Here is a 27,955-nt window from a genome sequence, read left to right as displayed (position 1 = left end):
GAAAGAGAATTCCAAAAACTAAGCACACGCTGAGAGAAGAAATTCCTCCACATCTCTGTCTTAAATGGGGAGACCCCTTATTTTGAAACTGTACCCCCTAATTCTAGCTTTCCCCACATCCTCTCAGCATTTACCCTGTCAGGCCCCATTAGAAATGTTTCAGTAAGATCACCTCTCATTCTTCTAAACTCCAAAGAACATAGGGGGAGAGAGAAGAGGGTAGGAAGTTGGAGAAGAAATGTGGAAATAACAAATTAACCAAAGTTGGGTGGTGGATGGGAAAGGTGGGTAGTGGGGGGGACTTGCATAATCTTCCCTGGTTAGCATTCCAAAGGGACTGTTCCATTAGCGATACCTGATCCACTCCTCAGTCACCCCCATACCTTTCCAACATCACTTTATTCCCTGCAAGCACAGGAGATGCAACACCTGCCCTTTTACACCCTCCATTCTCATTGTGTTAGGCCCCAAATACTCCTTCCAGGAGTATTTTAAATTTAGTTAACAGTATTCACTGTTCAGGATAGATGATCTCTACATTATGTTCAGTCTGCAACTGTGATCCCGAGCCTCTGGTTACCTGTCGTTTTAATTCTCCACCTTGCTCCCACTCTGACTTTTCTGTTTTCAGCCTCCTGCAGTGTTTCAGTAAAACTCAGCACAAGCTTGAGAAACAGTACCTCATCTTTCAAGTGGATACTTTACAGCCTTCCAGGCTCAACACTGAGTTCAACAATTATAGATTGTAACTTCTTCTATTTTGTTTCCTTTTCCTTTAATTTAGTTTTTTTTCTTTGCTAGCTTTTAGATGGCAGCTGTTCATGATTTCTAATATTCACATTTCTACAAGACATCTTTTAACTTGTCCCATATTCCCTTTGGTCTTGCACTATCAACTCTTTTGTCATTTAATCTCTCCTACCTTCCATCATATGAAAGACTTTCATTCTTATTCTTTTTCCCATCCTTCCCCTTTCACTTGCTTAAAATCTGTTACATCTGTAACTTTACACATTTATGATGAAAGGTTATCAACTTGAAATATTAATTGTTTCTTGCCACAGATGCTGCCAGACCTACAGAGTATTTCCAACATTCTCTCTTTTTATTGTCTTCATATTTCACTTGGGCAACAGCTTTCAAAAGCATTTATACTGTAGCTTGTGCAGGGAATTTTTTTTGGTGAAATTTAAGTTGTTACAAATTCCCACTGAAATTAATTGTAGAATTTTGCTTAAAGACCCCACTAGAGAGGAGTTATAATGGGTTTTCCTTCATGCTAAAATTCAGTCGTAAGGAGCACAATGTGGTCCGTATGGACCATAAGCCTGAATCAGCTGCACTGGTGAAGGGCCTTCACACATTCACTTTGTTGAACTTCCTGATAAACAATAAGAGTATTGTAGCTGGATCTGGACCCCAGGCAGGTCTTCCACCTACTCTCTTGGCACCTGTTGCATTCAGAGGAGCTACTATGCAGACATTAAAGGTAGGACTAAAGTGTATGGAAATTTTGTGTTTTCAATTAGGGGGGTGTAATAAAGTAAATCTTGTGGTTCCATTTGATTATGTCAGGGTTTTTTTTAAAGTTGTGTATTTTTTTACTTCATTTCTTTCGTGCAGCCTGATTTGCATAAAAAATTACATTTTCTTGAGCATCTTCAATACTGTCCCCGCATATCTATGTCCAAATAATTTATCAAAATGGGTCCTATGCCACCACCTGTAATCTTGCCAATTTGTGAGTAAAATTATCCATTTACTGTTGTTTTGTGCTTGTCCTAGGCAATTCCTCTACCCATGCAGCTAAATTCCCTTCAATAGTACATGTCTTAGATTTTTTTTAGAAAGGTACAAAAATTCTGAAGATTCATATATAATATTCCCTCCAGCATTCTGTAACTGTCACAATCCAATTAAATAGTCCAGCTGAAATTCTTAATTATTGTTATTTTGTAGATTAGACAATTTGTGTTTTTAATGCTTGGTGCTGTTACTACTTTGGCAGTCATTGTTAAGAAACTCAGATAAAATAGTTGGTGACAGGTTTGCTGAGTGTCAGGCTGGAGCAGTGCCTGAAATCTAGCTAAGAGGTGAGGTTCTGTCCGTTCTGGGATCCAACATAAATATCGTTTGGGTGGAATGGTTTTGAGTGCATGAGGTGAGTGTGAATATTTAAACAACGTTTTTCCAATAAAGCATCAGCACATCGCCTTAAAATTTATTGATTTTGTGTTTGGGTTGAAAATCCAACTCCGTTGCTCTTTCCATTGGTGTTCTCAGAATAAATCATGTTCCTATGATATTGACGTAAGATTTCTATCTCATTTGGTGATGTGGAGGTTAGTAGTGAGCAGAAGCAGGAGATCTGCCTGCTATAGCTGTTATAAAGTCAGTTCCAGAGGGTGGTTTGCACTGGACTTTAGGTGGCATAGCTGGATCCTAAAATAAGTGTCTATTTGGGGCAGATCGGTTGGCGCATACCTTTGACATACCTATGAAATCTATCACTCAGCTACTGGAAGAATATTTGGCCTTCATGAAATAGCTTATTTATTTTAGTACAGTCTGTTCAAACTTCTGAGATAAAATCATCTCTCTTAACTAGAAGTAATCTGGAAGCATTGGATGAAGTGAGGCACTGGGGCTAAATGGGGGTGATGTGATGTAGTGGTACTGTCATTGGACTAGTAATCCAGAGGCCTAGGCTAATGCATAGGTTCAAATCCCACCATGGCAGCTGGTGAAATTTAAATTCAGTTAATAAATCTGGAACTGAAAGCCAGTCTCAATAATAGTGACCATGAAACCATTGCCAATTGTTGTAAAAGCCCATCTGGTATATCCTTTAGGGAAGGAAATCTACCGTCCTTACTTGGTCTGCAGACCCACTGCAATGTGGTTGACTCTTAATTGCCTCCTGAAATAGCCTAGCAAGCCATTCAAATCTAGGGAAATTGGGGATGGGCAACAAATGCTGGCCTTGCCAATGATGCCCATATCCCAAGAAAGAATTAGTATTTAAAAATTGGATCGCCTCCAAAAAGGGCAGGGTGTTGCGATGCTCGATTAACTTGCAATGACATGCAGCACCTGCTAAATGATTTGTGTGTAGTCAATGGCATCCTGCACCGTGGAGAAACGTACCAAAGCTCATTCCACCTGCTTCTCTCTGGCAAGAGAGAATGAAATTAAATTAGCACTCTCCGAATAAAGAGCTTCAGTGAACCCCTACCCCTACCCCTTACAAAACAGTGGATGGCAAACTACAAGTGTATAGAAATAGTGTGTGCAAATAACTTCAGTCTGGAAGGAGTCAAATGCATAAAAGCTCATCACCATAGTCACCTTCTCAGTCATTGGCAATGCTGTACTTGCCTTGCTCTGAGGCTGCAGTTGTTGCTGCAGCAGAAAGTGTATTTCAGTGAGAATATCCTTATTGAAGCTAATGTCTCACACTCTGTTCCTCACTGAAGTTCAGGTAGAATTGCCCCCATAGTGAATATGCCCACCCTCAGTGAATATGACCTCCTGCTGAGAGCCAGCCACCTCCACTTTTCCACCTCTTCATCTTCCAGTAATCTCCTTCTGTTCATAAATCATGCTGTAGTCCAAGGGAAATGTCTACTAGTACACCCAAATCTGCCCACAGTTAGTTTGTGCAGAAGCCTTGAAGCTAGTAAAAAGTCCTGCCTCATCACTCCCTGATGATTTTTACAACTTGAAACACTTGTAAAATTGTAGAAAATCAGTAGCAACTAACCTAAAAGAAATTGATCCCTTTTGTGTACTGCTTGTTGGGGAAAAGTGGAGGGTTGGTGTAGGCTTCTTCAGCTGTGTGTGTTTGATGGGGTGTTGGCTGGAGTGCTGAGCTTCAAAATGCTACAGCTAATGTCAAATCAACTTTGTGCATTGTTTAATCACATGACCAGTCTGCTGTGCATACTTAAGGCAAAATCTCACTGCTTGAGCACAAGCACCTGCACTAATGTGGCATCTGGTGTGATTTTTGCCTTGAGTGTGCCATTTTGGAGCTCTAAGCGTACTCCCTTTGCCTCCCATAACCCTTGACTCTCTAGCCACAGTCAAAAAAACCGTGCTAATGAGCCTAATTTCTTGCTCTGTGTTTTTCTTTTGGTGAAATCTACTGTCCAGCCTGCATTAATCATTCCTTGTAGGGGAGAAGTGAATACTATAGTACTTTTGTATACTTAATTTTGCATTATTTATTCAGGCCCGAAGTATTAATGTTAGGACACAGAATCACTCTGGGATGATGGAATCCCACAGTCTTGAGATCACTGGTCCCATCATGCCTCACTCCCTGCACTCTCTGACACTAATGTTGAAGTCGGCACAGAAAGGAAGATTCACAGCCAGCCTTCTCACACATGAACCAACTTCTGTGTTTAATGTAGCTCTCAAAATGGAGCAACATGAAAACAAGGTAAGGGACAGAAGTTTTTCATCTTTAAAGAGGCTGTAGATTTTGAAAAATGAAGTATTTCCACTTTTCTGAATGGATAGGTTTCTGAAGCTCTTTAGGCAGACAGCATCTCAAAGGAAAAAATATATGGCTATTTTAAAGCTTAGGCTGCACTATCCACTACTAAACTGACCCATTAGTTGTGACACAGTACTCAAGCTTATGAGTCAGAATATTGTGGATTTAAGAACAAAACCTAAGCTAAAATTCCAATGCAATACTTAGAGTGCCATGCTAGTGCCTTAGTGAGACCACATCTGGAGTACTGTGTACAGTTTTGGTCTCCTTACTTAAGAAAGGATTGCATTAGGAGCAGTTCGGAGAAGGTTCGCTTGACTGATTCCTGGGATGAAGGAATTAGCTTATGAGGAAAGGTTGAACTGGCTGGGCCTATACCCATTAGAGTTTAGAAGAATGAGAGGTGATCTTATTGAAACAGAGAAGATCCTGAGGGGACTTGACAGAGTGGATGCTGAGAGGATGTTTCCCCTTGTGGGGGAGTCTAGAACTGGGGGACACAGTTTAAAAGTTAAGGGTATCCCATTTAAGACTGAGATGTAGAGATTTATTTTTCTCTGAGGGTTGTTAGTCTGTAGAATTCCCTTCCCCACAGAGCAGTGGCGGCTGTATCATTGAATATATTCAAGGCTGAGTTACAGATTTTTGCTAGACAAGGGAGTCCAGGGTTACGGGGAGCAGACAGGAAAGTGGAAGTGAGGTCAACCATGATCTTATCGAAGGATGGAGCAGGCTCGAGGGGCCAAATAGCCTATTCCTAATTCTTGTGTTGGAAGTATTGTCTTTCAGGTGAGACATTAAACCAACATTTGCGCTCTCAGCTGCACGTAAAAGATCTCGGGGCACTATTTTAAGGAAGTGCAGGAAAGTACTCCCCATTGTCCTGGTTAATATTCATTCCTCAAATGATATAAATGAATATATCTGGTCGATATCTCATTGCTGTTTGTGGGACCTTAAATTGGCTGCTGCATTTTGTACATTATAACAGTGATTATACTTCAGAAGTATTTCATTGGCTGTAAAGCACTTTGGAACTTCTTGATCAAGAAAGATGCTATATAAATGCAAGTTATGTCCTTTATTCTGATGCAGAGAAGAAACAGGAAGAAAAAACAATAATTGAACAAGTTGCGATAGATATACAAAAAATCAGGTTTGTGGGTGGAAAAAGAGTACATGTGAACATAGGAATTAAGAGTAGGACTAGGGCACACGGCCCCTCAAGCCTGCTCCGCCATTTGATAAGATTGTGGTTGATCCAGTTGTAGTCTCAACTCCACCTTCCTGTCTGCCTCCCATAACCTTTGACTCTCTTGTCTGTTAAAAATCTATCTAATTTAGCCTTGTACATATTCTATGAGCTAGGCTCCACTGATCTCTGGGGAAGAGAATTTCATAGATTAACAACCCTCTGAGAGGAAAAAAACAATCCCCTCATCTCAGTCTTAAATGGGATACCCCTTATTTTTAAACTCTGTCCCCTGGTTCTAGTCTCTTTCATAAGAGGAAACATCCCCTTGCTGGAGTGTTTTTTGAAGGGGTAACAGAAAAGATCAATGAGGGTAATGCTGTTGATGTGGTGTACATGGACTTTCAAAAGGCATTTGATACAGTATCACACAACAGACTGGTGAGAAAAGTTATTGCTCATGGAATAAAAGGGACAGTAGCAACGTGGATACAGAATTGGCTGAAAAATAGGAAGCAGAGAGTAATGGTTTATGGATATTTTTCAGGCTGGAGGAAGGTTTGTAGTGGAGTTCCCCAGGGGTCAGCATTGGGACCCTTGCTTTCCCTGATATATATTAATGATCTAGATCTTGATGCGCAAGGGACAATTTCAATGTTTGCAGATGTTACGAAGCTTGGGAATGTTGTGAACTGCAAGTGTGGAACTTCAAGAGGACATACACCAGTTGGTGGAGTGGACAGATGAAGTTCAATGTGGAGAAGTGTGGAGTGGTGCATTTTGGTAGAAAGAACATGGACAGACAATATAAAATAAGGGGTGAAATTTTGAAGGGTGCAGGAACAGAAAGACCTGGGTGTATATGTGCATAGATCATTGAAGGTGACAGGACAGGTGGAGAGAGCAGTTAATAAAGCATATCGTATCCTGGGCTTTATTAATAGGGGCATAGAGTACAAGAGCAGGGAGGCTATGCTGAATTTATATAAGACACTCAGTAGACCTCAGTTGGAGTATTCTGCACAGTTCTGGGCGCCACATTATAGGAAGATGTGAACACATTGGAGAGAATGCAGAAGGGGTTTACAGGAATGGTTCCAGGGATGAGAAGCTTCAGCTATGAGGATAAATTGGAGAGGTTGGGACTGTTCTCCTTGGAGGGAAGGCAGCTAGGAGGAAATTTAATAGAGGTGTTCAAAATCATGAGGGGCTGGACAGAGTAGATAGAGAGAAGCTGTTCCCGCTCGTAAAAGGATTAAGAACGAGAGGGCACAGATTTAAAGTGATTTGCAAAAGAAGCAAATTTGACATGAGAAAAAACTTTTTCACATGACGAGTGGTTTGGGTCTGAATGCCCTGCCTGGAAGTGTGGTGGAGGCAGGTTCAATTGAGGCATTCAAGAGGCATTAGATGATTATTTGAATAGAAACAATGTGCAGGGGTGTGTGGAAAAGGCAGGGCAATGACACTAGGTCATAATATTCATTTGGAGAGCCGGTTCAGACACGATGGGCTGAATGGCCTCCTGTGCTGTTAAGCTACTGTGATCTTTTCAGCATCCATCTTGTCAAGACTGCTCAGGACCTTATATGTTTCAATAAGATCACCTCGCATTCTTCTAAACTCTAATGGATATAGACACAACCTGTCCTCCTAGGACAACCCCTTCAGCCCAGGAATCAATCAAGTAAACCTCCTCTGTACTGTTTCTAATGCAGTTATACCCTTTCTTATTTAAGGAGATCAAAATTGTACACAATACTTCAGATGTGGTCTCACCAATGCGCTGTACAACTGTAGCAAAACTTCCCTACTTTTATTTTCCATTCCCCTTACAATAAACGACAACATCCCTTTTGCCTTCCTAATCACATGCTGTGCCTGCTTACTAACTCTTTGTGATTCATGTTCCAGGACCCCCAGATCCCTCTGTAGCACAGAGTTCTGCAATCTCTCACCATTTAAATAATATGCTGTTTTTGTATTCTTCCTGCCAAAGTGCACAAGTTCATGTTTTCCCACATTATACTGCATCTGCCAAATTTTTGCCCACTGACTTAACCTACCTATATCCCTTTGTAGGCTCCTTTATGTCCTCGTCAGTTTGCCCTCCTACCTATCTTTGTGTCATCAACAAATCTAGCAACCATACATTCGGTCCTTTCATCCAAGTCATTGATATAGATTGTAAATAGTTGAGGCCCCAGCGCTGATCCCTGTGGCACTCCACTAGTTACATCTTGCCAACCTGAAAATGACCCATTTATCCTTATTCTCTGTTTCCTGTTAACTGACCAGTGCTCTGTCCATGCTAATATTTTATTCCCTGCACCACGAGCTCTTATTTTGTGTAGTAACCTTTGAAGTGGCCCCTTGTTAAATGCCTTTTGGAAATCCAAGTATACCACATCTACAGGTCCCCCTTTATTAACTTTGCTTGTTAGTTCCTCAAAGAGCTCTAATAAATTAGTCATGCCTGATTCCCCTTTCACAAGACCATGTTGACTCTACCTAATTGCATTAAGATTTTCTAAGTACCCTGCTATAGCCGCCTCAATAATAGATTCTAGTATTTTCCCTATGACGGATGTTGGGCTAACTGACCTGTAGTTTCCTGCTTTCTGTTTCCTCCTTTTCTTGAATAGAGGAGTTATATCTGCTAGTTTCCAATCTGATGGGACCTTTCCAGAATCTAGGGAATTTTGGAAAATTAAAACCAGTGCACCTACTGTCAGCAGCACTTCTTTTAAGACCCTTGGATGTAGTCCACCAACACCTGGGGATTTGTCAGCTTTTAGTTCTAATAATACTCAGTACCCTTTCACTGGTGACTGTAATTGTTTTACGTTCCTCTCTCCCTTTCATCTCTTGGTTTACAATTATTCCTGGGATGTTATTTGTGTCTTCTATGGTGAAGACAGACATAAGATATCTATTCAATGCATCTGCCATTTCCTTATTTCCCATTATTAATTCCCCAAACACACTCTGGAGACCAACGCTCATTTTAGTTACTCTTTCCCTTTTTAAATATGATCACTGTCACCTAGGAACTTCTTTACTATGAGGCCATTAATTAATCCTGTCTCATTAGACCTGGTAATGTGCAGAACAGCCTACTATATGGTTGGCTATAGACCATGCTGCTCTAAGAAACTGTCCTGAAACCAGCAGAGCAAGTAGTAGCAGGTTGAATGACCTAGTGTCCAAAGCCACCATTTAATAATAAATGCTAAGGTAAAGTAGTCACAATATTGCAGTTAATCTGAAGGAGCTAGAAAATGGAGTGGGGGAAATATGAAAACATGATTCTTATGAGCCCTGGAATTAGCACAAGGATGCTTTTACTGATTTATCAAGGTGCCTGCAATTCTCTGGGAATGCATGCTATTACGATCAGGTGAGGAGAGATCGAATGGCTCCCCTCTTTTTCCACTCCTCATTTGACTGCAACAGGGTTTTTATGAAAAGGGTATACTTGTCAATTCAGTTCACCCACTCCGATCATACACTTAACCTGGTCTAAGTAAAAATAATAAAATATGCTCTGACTTAAACACACACACACACACAAATAGATTACAGAGTGGGGAAAAATAGATTAATCAAATTAGAGCCCAGAGAAATAGATGGGGTATACAGTCTGGCTTCAGGATGAATTCGGTGGTCCTGCTGTTTGCCTCATGGATGCAAATTAAATATGTAGCCAGCTGATTTGGGTGTCCTTCTGGAGACAGTAGTGTGGGGTTGATTTCCTTCAAGAAGTCTCTGTCTGCAGCAAGGGTGTCCCTGGATAGCCATGGTCAACAAACAGAGTTCAAAAACTTGCAGTACGTTGGAGAGGGAGGAAGGAGAGACCCCACTTGGATCTTTTCCCGTCAGCATCTCAGCAGCTTGTTCTCTTACTGCAGAGAAAGCAGGAGCTGAAACGCACATGACCATCACTCTGATTCAAACATGATCATTACTAGTGTATTCCTTGTAACTTAATCAATTCATGTCTGGGAATTCCCCCCTCAGCCAGAATCCCATTGTTCAAGTAATTGGGTCTAAGGCATTCCCATTGTAGCTTGATGGAACCCCCTTCTCAGCTAAGGTCCCATTGACCAAACAATTAGGTTTTATGGTTCGTCTCCACCAGTTGCATACCTCAGGTGATTGCCTTAATGCCTTGCTAATGAGAACAAGATATGTGATTCACTCATATTCCCTGGGTCATTGTCCTTAATGGGTCCTTGCAGACATGATGTCTCCATCTCAATGATTGGAATGTTCTTTTTTATTCATTTATGGAATGTGGTCTTCGCTGGCTAGGCCAGCACTTATTACCCATCCCTAATTGCCCTTCAGAGGTGGTGGTGAGCTGCCTTCTTGAACCGCTGCAGTCCACGTAGTGTAGGTACACCCACAGTGCTGTTGAGGGAGTTCCAGAATTTTGACCCTGTGATGTGCAGCGATATAAATTGGGTAGCCATCTTTGGCTGCGACTCAAGTCACCTTTAATTTCTGTTTTTAAAAAGTTCAATTTGGGTCTCCAATTGACATTAAAAATTATTATTTGACATAAAGCGTGTTTTTGTGACAATGCATATACTGAATGTTGTGTATCACATTATAATTGAGATAAAGGGTTTGTGTTCAGTTGATTGACAGGTAGCATACACTCAGCACCAGCTAAAGGTGCAAAAGACTATTCACTGTGCTTAATACGCAGGGGATCACACCAGACAGTATTTCCAATTCTTTACTATTCATGTGCTGTAATAGAACTGTTAAGGATGTTCTGACCTCTTTTCATTTTAACAGGACCTGTCTTCAGATGAGCTCTCTAATAGTGGTCTACACCCTGAAACTCTGAATCAACTGATGCAGCAGCCAACCTTTGGAAAATCCTCTATGAGGCATCTAGAAATGAATGACTACAAATATACCTGGAAATTATGAACTCTACCAGCAATTTTAGTGGTAGCTGTGATTTCCTTAAAAAAAATCGTTCTGTCACTAGATGCTTTTGTTTTAGGTGTTCAGCAGCATGCAGGTGTGAAGCTTGAGAAAACTACAGATGGATTTTATCTGTGAAAGTTGATGAAAGCAATGAAGGACCAACAAACATTAAGTGTATTAATTGACCACATCCATGCCGTTATTAATGTAGTATTGTACATTTGTATTAGCTGTATTATCTAAAATTAGGTTTTTAATGCATATAACAAGTGCATATCATATTTTTAATAATGTGGAAATTCAAAGCTGGGGTTGTCATGGGCTGCTATTTGTAAAGTCCTCTTTGATTTTCATTGCAAAGGCATCTAGTGAGATTTCCCATTATTGTTTATAGATCGGTCCTACTGTCAGAGCCCACTCCAGCAAACTAAGAGCTGTTTTTTCTCTGGAAATGGTGTGGCATTAATAGGTAGGATGATGTTCTTTAGCTTTATAAGAGACAGGTTATATGACAAAAATGGGATTTTATTTGTCTTTTGTTTTAAATAGAGTATACCTATATTATCAATGTCAGAGAACTTTGTTCAGAATCTCAATTTTCTTTGTTTTATCTCAGTTAGGTTATAGACAGCTAACATAAATGCAGATACCTTTTTTAAGTTCTCTTGTGGTAAATGTTCAGCTGTTGATTAATCGATCATGCATATGTGATCTCAATGTAATTTTGTTTCATATTAATGGCTAGCTTCACAAAAAGTAGCCTGTTATCTGTTTGCATGAGGTCATTCAGAGGGCTGTTTTATTCAACTTTTTGGTGAGTTAAAAATATAATTTCTAACTTAGGTGTGTTTTTAAAACAAAAAAGCCCAATCTAGTCAAATAACGGACACCACGAGAAAATAAAATTTCTAGAAGAATCACCCCATTATTTAATTGAATGTTCACCTGCTCAAATTCAATGACTTAAAAGACAATGTTTGGAGAATACTTATACGGCAATGAATCCAATGTGCCAGCCTTGTAGCCATTCTTCAGTTTTCTATTCAGCACTGGCCAGGAATAGAGAAAACTCCACAAGAAGCATTTGGATGTACCATGAGAGCCGATCTGCCTTTGACTGTTTCAAAAGAAGCTGCAAGAACCACCTATTTTCAAAAACAGTTTAAAGCTGATTATCATATTGTATGGCATTTTGCTTACACATTTGTTTTAGCCTATGACAGAAAATTTGATGTTTGCAGCTGCCTGAGGAGAATGTGGTCACCACACTTTCTAGTATGCACTTTACTGTCAAAGGATTAAATATTTGACATAACCTGTTAACCAAATCGTGACAAGATAAAGACGTTTCAGTTTGTAGAAAACTGCAGTCTGCTTTTGGAGTTGGTCATCAAGCAATTTACATAAAGAAAATGTCTGGAAGGTGATTGCGAATCTCAAATAAGGTAGAGATAAATATTGTAACTCTATTTAGTTTTAAATTTATTTGAACAGCCTACAGCCAACTGGACTTCTACATTCTGAGATGTGGCATTAACTCAATAAGACCCAACCAGGTTTTAACGGAGAGCCAAGTTTTTACAGAATTAAAGATTTTGCTAAATGCACTTTTTGGAGACACTGCCTTTATAATTGTACCTGATTGTTTATAAAGTATTAAATTTACTACTAAAATTTTGTCCTAATTTTTTTAAACTGTACCATTTCTAAGCATGTTCTCAAACTTGCTTTTGCCTGTAGTGCAAATGTGTGGGCTACTTATTTCCAATCTGGATGAACTGATGCTTTGAATTTCATTTTTGTTTTGGCAAATTTCAAACTCCTGTTGCTTGACAAGTGACCAATCTGCTGATCTAAAAGCTGGAGAGTTATGCTTGCTATCCCTCAGGTGTTTCCCAGAGCTACAGTGAGTCAACAGCAGTACTGAGAGTCCATATTTAAGTTAACTAGTTACATCTTCAAAATTAGATTTCTAACCGAATGCCATATGTTAGATTATGCATTATGAGTGAAGATTAATCTAGATGAAATTTCAGCTCTGCTCCTGCCAGTCCTGGGGGGGGGAGATGGTGGCACAGTGATAATGTCACTAGACTAGTAATCCAGAGGCCCAGGCTCTGGGGATACAGGTTCAAATCCCACTGTATTCAATTAATACATTGAAAGCTCAATTCTCATTAAAAACCTACCTGATTCATCAATGCCCTTTAGGGAAAGAACTATGCCATCCTTACCTGGTCTGGCTTACGTGTGACTCCAGACCCACAGCAATGTGGTTGAACTGTTAACTGCCAAGCTATTCAATTCAAGGGCAATTATGAATGGGCAACAAATGCTGGCCTGGCCAGTGATGCCCACATCCCATGAAAGTTAAAAGTCATTCACTAGTAATTTTATGAATCTAGGTCCAGCGAGACAAACATCCTGTCACTTGTTTGGTGTTGTAAATTTAGCTAGTTGCCAGTGAAGTACTTTACTTAGATTAAATATATTATCATAGTGAGCACAGATTGCTGCTTTCAGGATATCAGCTCTTCTAGTATTTCCTTTTAGAAACACATTCCATCTTGAACATGCAGATACCACTATTTGCATATCCTAGATTCTACCTTGGATCTTGTGCATATGACAGCCAATCAATTATGTCAATTCCTTCCTCTTGTGGGCTGGAACAAAACCACTCTAGAAACACAGTAAAATTGATTCACAGCGAAGGAACCATCATCCATTGTAACATGATGGAAAAGTCACAGAAGCTACAGAAAGGATAGTGGAAATCAGGAACTCTTGTCCCAAAAATTAAGGCTAGGTCAAATGAAAATTTCAAAATCAAAATTCGAAAGATTCTCATTTGGTAAGAATTATGGAACAAAGGGAGGCAAATGGAGTTAAGATACAGAGCTGAAAGGCCTTCTCGTTATCCTATGTTTAAGAAGGTGTAAATACAGACCAGACCACTCTTGGCAAGCAGAGTGAATTCTAAACACTACCATCCATATTATACAAAATAGTTGTATTACTGAAAGAACCACAGGTTCCTTTATTGAAGATGTGTATTTACAAATGCACAATGTGATGATCACACTCATTGATGAAGTTCTACATAATGTCTGGGGACAACATAATTTACAAAGTTGTTTAACAATTCATGAAAATAACTTAAATTGGTTGTGGAATTTGCTTTTAAAATATCTCTATTTACAGAGTCAAACAATTTAATGGCAGGTACTGAAAAGTAATTTACATAGCATCATCTGAGGCACTCTTAAAACTTGCAGCTGAAGTAGCACCATCCTTTGGAACAAGTCCCATGGCCTGCAGGGCAATAGTGGCAGCTGAGGCCTTAGCATGCTTCTTGTTAGGACTGGGGAGGCTGGGTTTGTACTCTGTACCATTGATCATCACCTATCACAGAAATGTGTATACTGTAAATGCGATTTTCAGTCTTATCAAAGCAGATATCAGTTGCAAATTTAACAGTTCATTTTATTTTTAATAGCTAAATTTGAATCAAAAATAGATTACAGCTGCAGACGTTTGACAGAATTTAATATGTGATATGCTTACAAAGATGCAGTTGTCTACACTTGGTCAAATAAAACTAGGCTGCTGTTGCCCCACTGAGCCCTGAATGTTGAAAAGTGTATTCTGAGAAAGGTCACTATCAATACATCATACCGCAGCCTAGAAAGAGGTGTATCTAAGTACAGCAGGTCAACGTCAAGTTTCTAGTCATAAGACTTAATGGCTACATACATTTTTCAGAAGGACAATTCTGAATCTCATTTCCCCTGCTCCTGATTTATTTTACAAATTTATAAAATGAGTTCAGCCATCCTGCCATAAATAATGCAAAGCTTTTGCTTGCAGTTGACTGCTCCCTCAGTTAACATCTAGTTTTATGTTGCTTCATTCTTGCTAAGCATGTAGTTATTAGGAAGAAAATCTCAATTTTATTTCTGTTCTCCCACACTCTCAAATTTAGGAAACTAACATCTCTGTTTACAAATTTTAACTCATTGCAATTTTTTTCAAGATTTGTAGGTAAGCATCTTCTACATAAGGTAAGCCAACATTATTGCAAATCACAGGAGCAATGCCTCCTTAGTGTTCCAGAACACTCAATTCCCATTACCACCACAGAATTTCACCTCTGCAGCTTTAGTATTGAAGTTATTGTGTTCAATTTATTCCGTTTTCCTGAACATATATCAAGTGTTGTACTTTATATTCTAGCTTAACTTCTAAGTGGCTGCACTCACCATGGCCACAAAGTGCAAGAGTTCTAGAGTTTAAATCAAAACAGCTTAAAAGCATACTGATTCCAAGATCTCCATATTAGTAACCTGGACGCATCCTAATTGTGTGTGAAGATAATTACATGTATAAAGCATCCATTTGCATCTATCAGTATTGTTTAGTTAAGAATTTTAGCAGTACTGAGAAAATAGCTTAAAACATAAATGAGAATTTTATCATCCTATTTGCTCACCTTAAAAAGGAAATGTTTGCGATGATCAGGACCACTGTCATGAACCATCAAAAAATCAGGTGGTGGCCATTTTCTCTTGTTACAAATTTCCATCAATGCAGAAACTGGATGCTTTCCTAAGGATTGTACAAACAGAAAAGATGCATTTAGTCATCCCAAAATGGACCAATCAAATGTAACAACTTCAAGTTAAAGAAGCAACTTATTTATATTCAAAAGGCCAGGTAAGAGGTGTTAAATTAAGCAAGGCCCAAAAAGGTAAGATTGTTGTTCCTTGAAATGCAGGCAGCATATCAATGCTACATGCATTGTTCATTTGCTGCACACAGCAGCAGTGGGTCCAAAATTGTACCTTTTGAGCATTTATTAAAGCAAGTCTGCACCTCTTAAAGGGGAGGTGGACTCTAGCTGGAGCAGATGTTGACAGTCATTCAAAGAGGGAAACTGAAGAATAGCACAACATGGGCGAGCAGGTTTCAAGGTTTTCGAACACTGAACTGGAGGTGTTTGTAAAGGAGGTGGAAAGTAAGATGCCATGTATCTGCAATAAGCCCTAACAGGCAATGGGAGCAGATAGCCATGAAGATGAATGCCTGGAGTAGTCCCAGGGACCTGGATACAGTGCTGCAATAAGTTCAGTTATCTCAATCAGAGAATACAACTTAAATATCCCACCAACTGCACCACTTACCTCAAATCACTACACACTTCATCAATCATCTACCAACAGTTTTTATCAGTCACAATTCATATAAAACATCCATATGCCCCATGGCATCCTCGCACACTAAGACTGCTGCAAGCCACATTTCACAGCTTCTACACACTACAGTATTCAACCATGCCAGCCATATCACCCAAACAAATTGCACAGCACTTGCTGACACATTTCCTTCTTCTGCAGTCCAAGATGGCGCACAAATGGAAGCAGCAGGAACTAACAATAGGGGTACAGTTACGCCTGTGGAGGGAACAGTATTGGCCATTATTGAAACAGCAACTGCTGAGGTCATGGCCAGCAGCAGAGCTGATTCCATTGAAGATGACAATATCCTCATACCTAATCCTCCTCCTCAAATCCCATTTCCTCCATATTGCATAATCTCTTTTGATTTACAAGCTGTAGATGGTGTAAGTGTGCACCTCTTATCACCCATTACCCTTGTGCCTTTCTTTCAGATAGCTATGAAAATAGCAATCTTAGTGAAGGATTAGCAAGACGACAGTGATGGACACATACTGGCACTCAATTTCACACACTCAACCAACAGTTCAAATACCAAGACAGCATGCAATTTAGAGGATAGCAGAAGGGTGGTATCTGCACCAGGCACAAATGTTCTGCAGCCAGGGCAGGAAGTATGGATACAAATTCGTCAGAGGGTGAGGGCAGACACATTGTGCTGCAGAGGATTCAGGTGAGGACTTCAATGGGGCAAGCTACAGAAGAAAGCTGGCAGTCTTCCCAATGCATTCCCAGTACATACCTGTCAGAAAGCCTGCGTTCAATGTCAAGGAGCATGGAGGACTCCTGCATTAACCTAGTGGAGAGTACTGCCCAGAGCTAGAGCCCATCTTTCCAGCATGGAAGTGATAGCCAACTCCATTAGTTCACTTTTGGACCCAACCATGATGCAATATCAGTCTCAGTAGCTTCCAACAGAACACGAAATAGGAGCAGAGTAGACTGTACGGTCCGTTGAGCCTGCTCCACCATTCAGTACAATCATGCCCTCAACTCCACTTGCACACACACTTCCCAAATCCCATGATTCCCTGAGAGACCAAAAATCCCTACTTCAGCCTTAAATGTACTCAACAATTGAGCATTCACAACCCTCTGGGGTAGAGAATTCAAAAGATTCACAACCCTTTGAGTGAAGAAGTTTCTCATTACAGTCCTAAATGAATTACCCCTTAACCCGAAACTGTGCCCCCATGTTCTAGATTCCCCAGCCAGGGGAAACAATATCTCAGTGTCTACTCTGTCAAGTTCTTCAGAATCTTAAGTCTCAATGAGGTCACCTCTTATTCTTTTAAACTCCAATTAGTATAGACCCAATTTACTCAGCCTCTCATCATAGGGCAACCCTCCAATCCCAGGAAACGATCTAGTGAACTTATGTTGTACTGCCTCCAATGCAAGTATATCCCTTCTTTAATATGGATATCGAAGCTCACATAGTACTCCAGGTGTGGTCTCACCAAAGCCCTCTACAGTTGTAGCAAGACTTCTTTATTCTTGTACTCCAATCCTCTTCCAATAAAGGCCAACATGCCATTTGCCTTCCTAATTGCTTGCTGTACCTGCATACTAACGTTGTGCTCCTTATACTAGTACACCTACATCCCACTGAATATCAACATTTACAAGTTTCACGCCTTTTAAAGAATATTCTGCTTTCCTATTTTTACGACTAAAGTGAATAACCTCACATTATATTCCATCTGCCATCTTGTTGTCTCACTCACTCAATCTATCTCTTTGCAGCCTCTTTGTGTCTTTCTCACAGCTTACATTCCCAACTTGCTTTGTATCATCAAACTTGTATCATCAACATTATTCTCTGCCTCTTCATCCAAGTCATTAATGTAGATTGTAAATAGCTGAGGTCCAAGTACTGATCTTTGCAGCATTCCACAAGTCACAGCTTGCCAACTTATCCCTACCCTTTGCTTTCTGTCCACTAACTAATCCTCTATCCATGTTAATACATTATTCGCAAAATATCAATATTTAATGGATAACACAGCATATATGAACTTATACCTGATAGATCCTTCATTATGGGGAAATTTGCAGATTTCCTCTGTGTTTTCTCACCTTCTGCTACAAGACCTAAAATGGCACAAATGTTAGACCTTAATTTGTGCAAGAAATGAGCTACATTTCTGATACAAACCTAACTTTCAAGGTACTACTAATTTTCAAAAGATAACCAAATATTGGAATATTAAGCAGACTTTAATATCTTTTTCAAGGATTGGATGATGGAAACCATTTTAACTCCAGAAAATCAATGTGGGATTGCTCAGACATTACACTATTATCAGCCAGAGTTGAGATGGCGATGCATCTGCACTGAAAGAATTAGGAAAGAAATCTGTAAGAGATGTCCTCAAAAACAGTGAAGTGTTATTTTTCGTTTGTTCCCTGGAAAAATAAGTGTTTTCTTTCTCTTGTCACACAAGAGGGCCAGCATGTGGCACTGCGTGCTTGCATCTGGGATCTCAGTAGGTAACTTAGGAAACCAGAGTAGAGAAGGAACAGGTGGAATGTGGAGGGCCACGATTACACCAATGAATCAGTGGATAGCGCTCGTGCACATGTAAAATTGGGCAGTGAAGCACAATTAGTTATTAGTGGAACTTGAAGTTGACTGCTGAACAAAGAACAAAAAAAATGTTTTTGAGTGACTGATGTAATCATATAGATAATTGTATTTTATTCAGAATTTTCAGGGTTTCTCAGTAATGAATGTTTTTGTTATATGCAAAATCCATAGTATAGTAATTCAAGCACTTCCTAAAAGCAGCTTGAGAAATATTTTGAGGAATTTGATTATTTTACTCAGGATGTCCAGTCGTAAACCCCTTTCAAAATGGAGTCCTGCCATATCGCTCATGATAGCAGGGAGTTAATGTTTACCGATTCCATTTTGAGACTATCACTGCCTCACTTTATACAATATGACCTAAATGGGCTAGTTAAATTATCGTGTGTCTGACTTTGACTTTAATAGTCTACACGAGAAACACTCACTTTTACATTAACAGTCTCTGTGAGACCACCACTTAAGTTCTGCTGCTGTTGTCAAGCAATTCTACTCACTACGTATTAATAAACTAAAGATAAAAGAGCATCATTACCTTTACGATCAGTCTTGAAGTCAACGACTATGGGTTCTACAGGTCCATTTTTGTTTTTTCCCAGCCCTTCTCCTTCCCTCCATCCCATTTTCTGCATCAAGTGTGCTCCCATTCCTCCAGTTAAAGGCGCAGCCTTCAGGAACTGATCCTGTTTATAAGTAGAAAGGTATAATAAAAACAAATATTACAAGATGTCAAAGTAACTTTTTTCTGTCAGATTGATTAACACAATCTGCAAATTCAGAAATGCATAAGTACTCAGAACATTTAAAAAAATAAATCAAACATTCCAAAACAAATAAAAATAATTACGCCACTGTTTAAAAAAATCTGTGAAGAGTTTTAGGGAAAAAGATGCATGCATGAAAAGCCTTTGTAAAGTCTGCTCTGCAAACATTTAAAATGCAGATTAAAAATATGTATTTGAAAACTCCTTAAAAAAATTACATACCTAGACCTCTGCTGCCGGTGTGTAGTGAAAAGTAGGGTTGAGACTGACCGTGGCAACAAGGCGGCTACAAGGATTTGACCCTGCACCAGGTTTCTGTACATAGAAGTGAAAGTTCACAGGTCAGTCTGTGAACTATCACCTCTCTTTGTCCTTTCCATCTCCCAACCATGCATTTCAACAGATCACCAGGCACTGCTGAATACCAATATTTCAACAAAATTTCAGAAATTTTTAAGTTAGTAACAATTAATAAATGAAGGGAAACACAATCCAGCAGTCAAACGTTATTATTTCTAAGATGTTAATGGTCAATATTACTATACTGACGTGAATTGGAGCCATTAAAATTTAGTAAAAGAGCAGGCCTAGTAGTGTGATAGACAATACAATCGTTGTCATATTGAATTGTTTTTTAAAAATTACTGTGTGGTGATTACTGTGGATGAGTGCAGCTCTCACAACACTCAAGAAGCTTGACACCATCCAGGACAAATTAGCTCACTTGATTGGCGTCACATCCACAAACATTCACTCCCTCCACCACCGACACACAGTAGCAACAGTGTGTACCATCTACATGATGCACTGCAGAACTTCACCAAGGCTCCTCAGACAGCACTGTCCAAACCCACGACCACTACCATCTAGAAGGTCAAGGGCAGCAGATACATGGGAACACCACCACCTGGAAGTTTCCTTCCAAGTCACTCACAATCCTGACTTAGAAATATATCGCCGTTCCTTCACTGTCGCTGGGTCAAAATCCTGAAACTCCTTCCCTAACAGCACTGTGGGTGTGCCTACACCACATGGACTGCAAAGGCCACCACCTTCTCGAAGGCAACTAGGGTTGGGCAATAAATGCTGGTTCAGCCAGTGAAGCCCACATCCCATGAATGAATAAAAAAATCTCCCAGCTTACTTGAATATCAAGGCAGCTACTCTTCAGACACTTGCGCTCAAGAAAAAATATGTTGATAGGGTTACCAGGAAAGTTATCTGTATTTAATATTTTGAAACATGTATATCTGCCCAGTATTAAATAAATAAAATGTTGTGCTAAATTGCAACCGTTCATGTAACAACTGACAGCAGCAAAAAAAACTGGAATCTGCCTTGATTTTTGGTTGGCCGCCTTTACACCGAATAAGAGGCCCCTGCGATTCTGAGACCACAGACCCACTTAAATCTGACCAACCAACTGTGGGTTTCAAACAGGCCTCAAAATCAGGCAGGAGCAGCCACCAGCAAAGTACATTGTAGTTTGATAGGACTGGGAGCCACGATTGCAGGGGGTGGGGTCTTCCAGGGCATCAACAAGCCAGATTATTTGTGTGTGCCCTGGAGGAGCACCCCTGGGCAGAATCCAACCAGTTCCGACCTAAAATAGTAATCGGGGATCTGTTTACATCATAGGATCTCAACTTCCTTCTCAAAAGTGGCCTATTGCCTGAAACAAGGGGCACTCGGGATGTCTGGTCGTAAGCCCTTTCAAAATGGAATCCTGCCATATCGCTTATGATAACAGGGAGTTAATGCTACCGATTCCATTTTGAGACTATCATTGCCTCAACTAATGCCAGATGAAGCCAGTCAAAAATTGACCCCAACATGTAGGAACCTCCCTACTGATGGCCATAGTTGCTTTTTGGAGCAATACTTAGAAGAATGGTGAGCAGAATGCAAGCATAACCTAATGTGGTACAGGATGAAGACAGGAGCGGATACAGAATGCATAGTTTTATGCTGGTGACAAATTAATAAACATAAGACAATATGAATAACAGAGCTAACAGTTTTCAGGTTTAATGGTCACAACTACAAATAAGAATACCTGAATTTAAATTAAAAAGCCCAAATAGGATCAGTACAGAAGCTCTTCTAGGTCTTAGGTTTGCAAACTTGAGTTCCCAACAGATCCACAAAAGAATCCAAGGGTCCCTGACATCATCAGATTTCTATCCATTTTCCAATAGTATCTGTCTACATTTTTTGATTTACTAGCATTTGATTTCTTTTGCAGAATACTAATAAAAATATTTTCTGCATCAATAGCCCTGCTTTCGCTGTCTTTTGGAAATTAGTAGTGTGCATCAATATTTGTCAGGATCAACCACACAGAAAAGTTTGAAAAACACTGAAGTAAAGTCAAAGTTCTAGTGAAAATTGAGAGGTGAGCAAATGCAATATGCATTCTATTTATTACAAGATTAGTCGAGTTAATACATTCACTTTTCATTCGACAAATCTGATGGTGATATTTTAACTATCGTGTGGATCACATTGGGGAAAGGCTTCAGTGGTGCATGCAAAGGTCATCAAGGCTTGTTTTAGACAATAATCAGTTTGCCCAATTTTGTAGCTATCAGACCAAATACAACAAATGGAATATAAGGCAATGAATCAAACCATGGTAAAGACTTTGACAGTGAGGCTTTTGAAACATTTTCAACACAGGAAATAGCAAAACCTCAAAATGCAATTAAAATGTTAAACTATGCTAGTACTAATTTAAGGTATTCCAATATTGTTCGAAGGCCATTATTTTTAAATTTAAAAGCATTTCTGTATCAGCTCCAAATGTGTGTGCTAAATGGTGAACCTGAAGAGCCAGATTTATAAAGGGCTTAGATTGAGAAAATTATAGTTAAAATGTGTAACTGAAAATAATTTAATAATCAAATTAATTCACATTTTAACTATGTTGATACAGCTATGACTTTAATTACTCTTTAAATTGCACTCAAGAATTTTAAGCCACTTTTCATTACAAGTAAACAGAAACATCTTTGAAACTTAAACTGTTTGTTTCTTTAACAAAATATTAAAATGCATGCAAAAACTGTCTAAACAGATAAATATATTTCTTCAAATCAACCAAGGGTCTGGAATACCAGCTGCCTCATCCCAAAAACCTGGATTGGTTTTTACTTACTTCCATTTCCTTCTTCCCCTGTTTTTCCAGGAACCTCACAAAAGAAAGAGGCAACCATGCAGAGAATGATACAAACCCCAGCCAAAGTCGCCCAGGGTTCCGTCCTGCTTTTGTACCTGCTTTGTAATGATAGAATTTTTTATCATCAACATCTGTTTCAGTATCTCCAATGTGTATTCAGTTCACAAATCCAATTCAGATACTTAACCAACTGTATACAATTTACACAGAAAAGAGACGTGTATTAATCAAATAATTTATGATAAATAATTCTCTTTCCATATTTTCTAAAGCAACGCTCTGGAATACATTTAATGTGTTATATAATTGCTATTACAAAAAATATATTTCATGCTTTTATTTCCTCAATATCACCCCGAGTATTGAAAAAATAAAGTTTTATGGTAAAAAGAAAAACTCAAATATTCAAACTACTGCCTTGGTGAAAATAATGCTCAAAAAATATTATGAAGAAGACACTCTTAATATACAGCATCCAGTTAAATACAAGAAATCTATGACTACAATTCATCATTTTTTTTTATTCATTCAAGGGATGAGGGCTTTGCTGGCTAGGCCAGCATTTATTGCCCATCCCTAATTGCCCTTCAGAAGGTGGTGGTGAGCTGCCTTCTTGAACTGCTGCAGTCCATGTGGTATAGGGAGAGAGTTCCAGGATTTTGACCCAGTGACAATGAAGAAACAGTGATATATTTCCAAGTCAGGGGTGAGTGGCTTGGAGGAAACTTCCAGGTGGTGGTGTTCCATTGTATCTGCTGCCTTTGTGCCTTTGTCCTTTTAGATGGTAGTGGTCGTGGGTTTAGAAGGTGCTGTCTAAGCCTTGGTGAGTTGCTGCAGTGCATCTTGTAGATGGTACATACTGCTGCTACTGTGCGTCGGTGATGGAGGGAATGAATGTTTGTGGATGTGGTGCCAATCAAGTGGGCTGCTTTATCCTGGGTGGTGTCAAGCTTCTCAAGTATTGTTGGAGCTGCATTCATCCAGGCAAGGGGACAGTATTCCATCACACTCCTGACTGTGCCTTGTAGATTGTGGACAGGCTTTGGGGAGTCAAGTGGTGAGTTACTCGCCGCAGAATTCCTAGCCTCTGACCTGCTCTTGTAGCCACAGTATTTATATGGCTACTCCAGTTCAGTTTCTAGTCAATGGTAACCCCCAGGTTGTTGATAGTGGGGAATTCAGTGATGATAATGCCATTGAATGTCAAGGGGCGATGGTTAGATTCTCTCCTGTTGGAGATGGTCATTGCCTGGCACTTGTGTGGCGCAAATGTTACTTGCTACTTGTCAGCCCAAGCCTGGATATTGTCCAGGTTTTGCTGCATTTGGACATGGACTGCTTCAGTATCTGAGGAGTCGTGAATGGTGCTGAACATTGTGCAATCATCACCGAACATCCCCACTTCTGACCTTATGATGGAAGAAAGGTCACTGATGAAGCAGCTGAAGATGGTTGGGCCTAGGACACTACCCTGAGGAACTATTTAATTTATCACTATTTAACTGATGCTAACATAAAATGGCAATTGTAAATTTAAAAAAAGCAAGATATTTTCAAGATAAGGGAAAATTGCCAGTTCATTTGTTCTTAAAAACATCATAGTTTACGGTGTTTTTTTTAAACTGAAAAAACATAAAAGAGGTTTACCATTTAACTTTTAAAAACATGAGGACAGCAGATTGCCTAGTTATCTTGGTTTTACAGTGTTGGCATGTCCAATCAGAAGTCATGATTCTATCTCAGTCTTGACTAACAGGAAAAGTTGGTTGTGGCCATTAAGCAAGTTCTGCCAGCTCTCAAATAGAGGAACCACAATATGGCAAAAAGCAGTACAGCTCTGATTCCAAGGCTGGAGGGAGAGGGTGAAGTTGCATTCAAAGGAGCATACTAGCCTTACCAGAGATCATCTGAATGTTCTCCAACCGTTAAAAACAGCACAGAAAACATCTGGGAAGAAACTTGCCATTTGATCCCCACCCTTATAAGCAGCTGAAAACGGAAGCATAGCAGTGAGGAAAAGGGAAACCCCTACAGGAGGTAATATACAGATTTCAAATTAAGAAGAAAATAATGTAAGAGGGATGAAAAATATTGCAGACAAGACACAGATCAGCAAGTGTCATTTCCCGGGAACACAAATCTACAAAAGTCATTCCATGAAAATTGGAATAATAGAGATTTTAAAAGTAGGAGGGACATTAAATATTTGAGAGACATTAAATATTTGAGAACATGTAATGAAAGCCCAGTGTATTAAATATCCATATAGAATAATAGAAGTTTGAAGGACAAAAACTGTTCGAGCAGTCATGACATACATAGAATAAAAGATATATGAAACAACTGTTTCATACCAATTTTGGTTCGGACTCCAGTTAGATTCTCTTTGTATAACTGCATCTCTTGTTTGTGAACTGGATACACCACTGAACATAAACTGAAACAGACATTAGTTTTTTTTTTCTCTAGTGGATTAATACCAACCATGTGTCAGTCAGAATGTTGTCATAATATACAAAAATGTGAAGCATTACTTTTCCTTTTAACTTTTTCCGTCTTGTTTACACTGAAATCAGCTTACAAAACCAATTGAAAATAATACATTGTTACTTTTTATGTAAGAACACTTGGTTGGGCAAGAGGGTTTTAAACGTCATTACAATTTTCTGAAAGGCCTAGGATAACATTTAAATATCACAAAAAGTTATTTCACAGATTTAACAGTAAATGACTACATCTAATAAAACGGCATATACCTACATGATTTTGATTAATGTGAGTTTCCTAAGTGTCAAATAATATAAAACACAAAATCCTTCGAAGTTTTATACTTTTCCTCCCTAAAGCTTCTTATCCAAACTTTTGGGGGGCCTTCAACTGGGTCATTTCAGCCAGGAGGTATTTACATCTGTTGTATATGTTGCCATTCAAATTTTCACCCATTTCTACTTATAACCTGTATGAGTCAGTGGCTCTTGTCTTGCATAATAACGTCCTTAAATACATGCAAAACCTCAAACGCAGTGCCACCAACCACTTCAAATGTTAGTGGAAAGATCTAAGGAATATTGTAGTTTCTAAAGTTTTGCCCCAAGTCTTAATTGACACCTGTTACAATCAGGTCAAAGAATTCTCAGATTGTGGGGAGAAGACTGCTGATTTCCAATTATAACTGTAATTGAAGGCAACTATCTCCTCTTATAGCTCAGCTACATTTTGTAACAAAGTCACTCTTTTTGCCAAATTAACTTTAAGCAACTGCAGTTAAAGTCAATAAAAATTAAAAAAGAATCTCCTCCTTAGTTTTGTCTGCTTATATTACTCTATGTAAGGTGCACAGAAAAGATGGCAACCTCTTAATGCTGAATGTCAGCTAATATATAATCAATAGGAAGATCTATTCTTTTTCAAGTGTTCAAGGTTTCTAATTATCAGACAATTACAAAACAGACCTCACCTTCACTGATTCATGACACACACTAAACTTCAGCATACTTTTTTTCATTCACTCTGTTAACTACTGGAGGTGTGACTCCAAATACAATCAGTACCCTTACATGATTATTTTAATTTCAATTCTGACAAAGTAATTTAGTCCACAAATGTACTCATTACCTTCCTGATCCAAGCTTGAGGACCACTGTTTGTTAATTCCTCATAGGTCAAGACTTGAGCTCCAGTGCTGCCTGTGAATTGACCAGGCAGAGAGTTTGACTGAGCCCACACATCAATCTGACAAAAAGAAAAAAAAAATGTAAACAATATTGAAAATAAGCAACTATTAAATGTTTGTTTCAAATCTGATTAAACCTAAATAACTTGAAGGATAAACATCCAGAACCAATGATGAATTGCAAATGTTATGAATTCTCAATGTTATGAATGACCAGGTTGCTGTTGCTTCAAGGAGGACTGTTGACCAGGACATTAGAAGTATTCCTGCTCTTTTATGAATAATGCTATGAACAGCATCTCTGACAATATAGTGCACCCTTAGTACTACACTTGGGTGTCCACCTATAAGTCAAAGTCCTGTACAGGGACTTGAACTTACAACATACGAACATATGAATTAGGAGTAGGCCAGTCAGCCCCCTGAGTCTGCTCCACCATTCAATAAGATCATGGCTGATCTGATTGTCATCTCAACTCCACATTCCCACCTACCCCCTATAACCTTTCATCTCCTTGCTTATCAAGAATCTATCTACCTCTGCCTTAAAAATATTTAAAGACTCTGCTTCCACCGCTTTTTGAGGAAGAGAGTTCCAAAGACTCTCAACCCTCAGAGAAAAAAATTTCTCCTTGTCTCTGTCTAAACGTGGATAGCACGTATAAAGAGGTGGTCACACTGCAGCTGAAGGGACTTGAGGAAGGAAGGGAATGGGTGACCACCAGGCAGTCCAAGAGAAACAGGCAGGTAGTTCAGGAGTCCCCTGGGGTCCTGCTCGCAAATCGGTATTCCGTTTTGGAGGCTGATGAGGGTGCTGGTTCCTCCAGGGAGTGCGGACAGAGCCAAGCTTCTGGCACAAGCAGCCTGTCTGTACAGGAGGGGAGGAAGAGCAATAGTAATAGGGGATTCTATAGTCAGGGGAACAGATAGGCGCTACTGTGGTGGTCAATGTGACACCAGGATGGTGTGTTGCCTCCCTGGTGCCAGGGTCTGGGATGTCACTGAATGGATGCAGGGCATCCTGAAGTGGGAAGGTGATAAGGCAGAGGTCATGGTACATGTTGGTACCAATGACATAGGTAGAAAGAGGGATGAGGTCTTGCATCAAGAATTCAGGGAGTTAGGCAGCAGACTAAAAAGCAAAACCTCTTGGGTTGTAATCTCTGGATTACTCCCAGTGCCAAATGCTAGTGAGCTCAGAAATAGGAGAATAGCGCAGATGAATACGTGGCTTAAGAGTTGGTGCAGGAGGGAGGGTTTTAGATTCCTGGATCACTGGGACCGTTTCTGGACCAGAGTGGGTCTAACATCCTAGCGGGTGGGTTTGCTAGTGCTGTTGGGAGGAGTTTAATTCAGCAGGGGGAGGGGACACAGAATGTTAGCAGAATAGGGACACATCATAATACAGTAAAACAATCAAGTCAGAGGGAGAACAGCTGCATTAAGTTTCAAGGGAGTAAGGCAAGGCTAGATGTCCTCTACTTTAATGCCAGGAGTATTACAGGTAAAACGGATGAGTTAAGGGTGAGGACTGACATGTGGAATTGTGATATAGTAGCCATCACTGAAATGTGGTTGAGGGAGGGGCAGGATTGGCAGCTCAACATTCCGGGATATAGAATCTTCAGGCGAGACAGGGCAGGTGGTTAAAGAGGAGGAGGCACTGCATTATTAGTTAAGGAGTCAGTTACTGCAGTAAGGAGAGATGATATCTTGGAGGGGGCATCAAATGAAGCTTTGTGGGTAGAGCTTAGGAATAAAAAAGGGGCAGCCACATTGTTAGGTGTTTATTATAGACCCCCAGATAGTCAGCGGGAAATTAAGGAGCAAATATGTGCACAATTTGCAGAGGTGTGTAAAAACAATAAGCAAT

General features: G+C 39.6%; 2 protein-coding genes across 9 annotated transcripts in view; one reads left to right on the top strand and one right to left on the bottom strand.

Moving 5' to 3' along the window:
• donson (DNA replication fork stabilization factor DONSON) overlaps nt 1-27,955 on the top strand; it is a 57,214-nt gene that overhangs the window by 22,838 nt on the left and 6,421 nt on the right. The window contains exons 8-12 of one of the 6 annotated variants that reach the window (XR_013579206.1): nt 1,291-1,489; nt 4,235-4,447; nt 10,503-10,661; nt 11,035-11,109; nt 11,688-11,792. Coding sequence is in view for 2 of the 6 variants with exons in the window: in XM_078560215.1 (XP_078416341.1) it covers nt 1,291-1,489; nt 4,235-4,447; nt 10,503-10,640 (550 nt within the window). In the remaining 4 variants the exon portion in view is untranslated. Of the gene's footprint in view, nt 1-1,290; nt 1,490-4,234; nt 4,448-10,502; nt 12,315-27,955 lie in introns of those variants that run through there. The other 5 variants (XR_013579207.1, XR_013579204.1, XM_078560215.1 and 2 more) reach the window with 5 other exon arrangements.
• sonb (SON DNA and RNA binding protein b) overlaps nt 11,665-27,955 on the bottom strand; it is a 55,115-nt gene continuing 38,824 nt past the window's right edge. For 2 of the 3 annotated variants that reach the window (XM_078560212.1, XM_078560211.1), the window contains 6 exons: nt 26,025-26,141; nt 19,003-19,150; nt 17,903-17,971; nt 15,133-15,248; nt 13,885-14,045; nt 11,665-11,785 (listed from right to left, as the gene is read on the bottom strand). In XM_078560212.1, coding sequence (XP_078416338.1) covers nt 11,680-11,785; nt 13,885-14,045; nt 15,133-15,248; nt 17,903-17,971; nt 19,003-19,150; nt 26,025-26,141 — 717 coding nt within the window. In that variant the 3' untranslated portion in view covers nt 11,665-11,679. Of the gene's footprint in view, nt 11,786-13,651; nt 14,046-15,132; nt 15,249-17,902; nt 17,972-19,002; nt 19,151-26,024; nt 26,142-27,955 lie in introns of those variants that run through there. The other variant, XM_078560213.1, reaches the window with a different exon arrangement.

Source organism: Cetorhinus maximus, chromosome 16 (assembly GCF_964194155.1).
Source record: "Cetorhinus maximus chromosome 16, sCetMax3.hap1.1, whole genome shotgun sequence".
Classification (NCBI taxonomy): domain Eukaryota; kingdom Metazoa; phylum Chordata; class Chondrichthyes; order Lamniformes; family Cetorhinidae; genus Cetorhinus; species Cetorhinus maximus.
The sequence above is the reverse complement of the archived record's forward strand: the minus strand, read 5'-3'. Positions and strand labels throughout refer to the sequence as shown.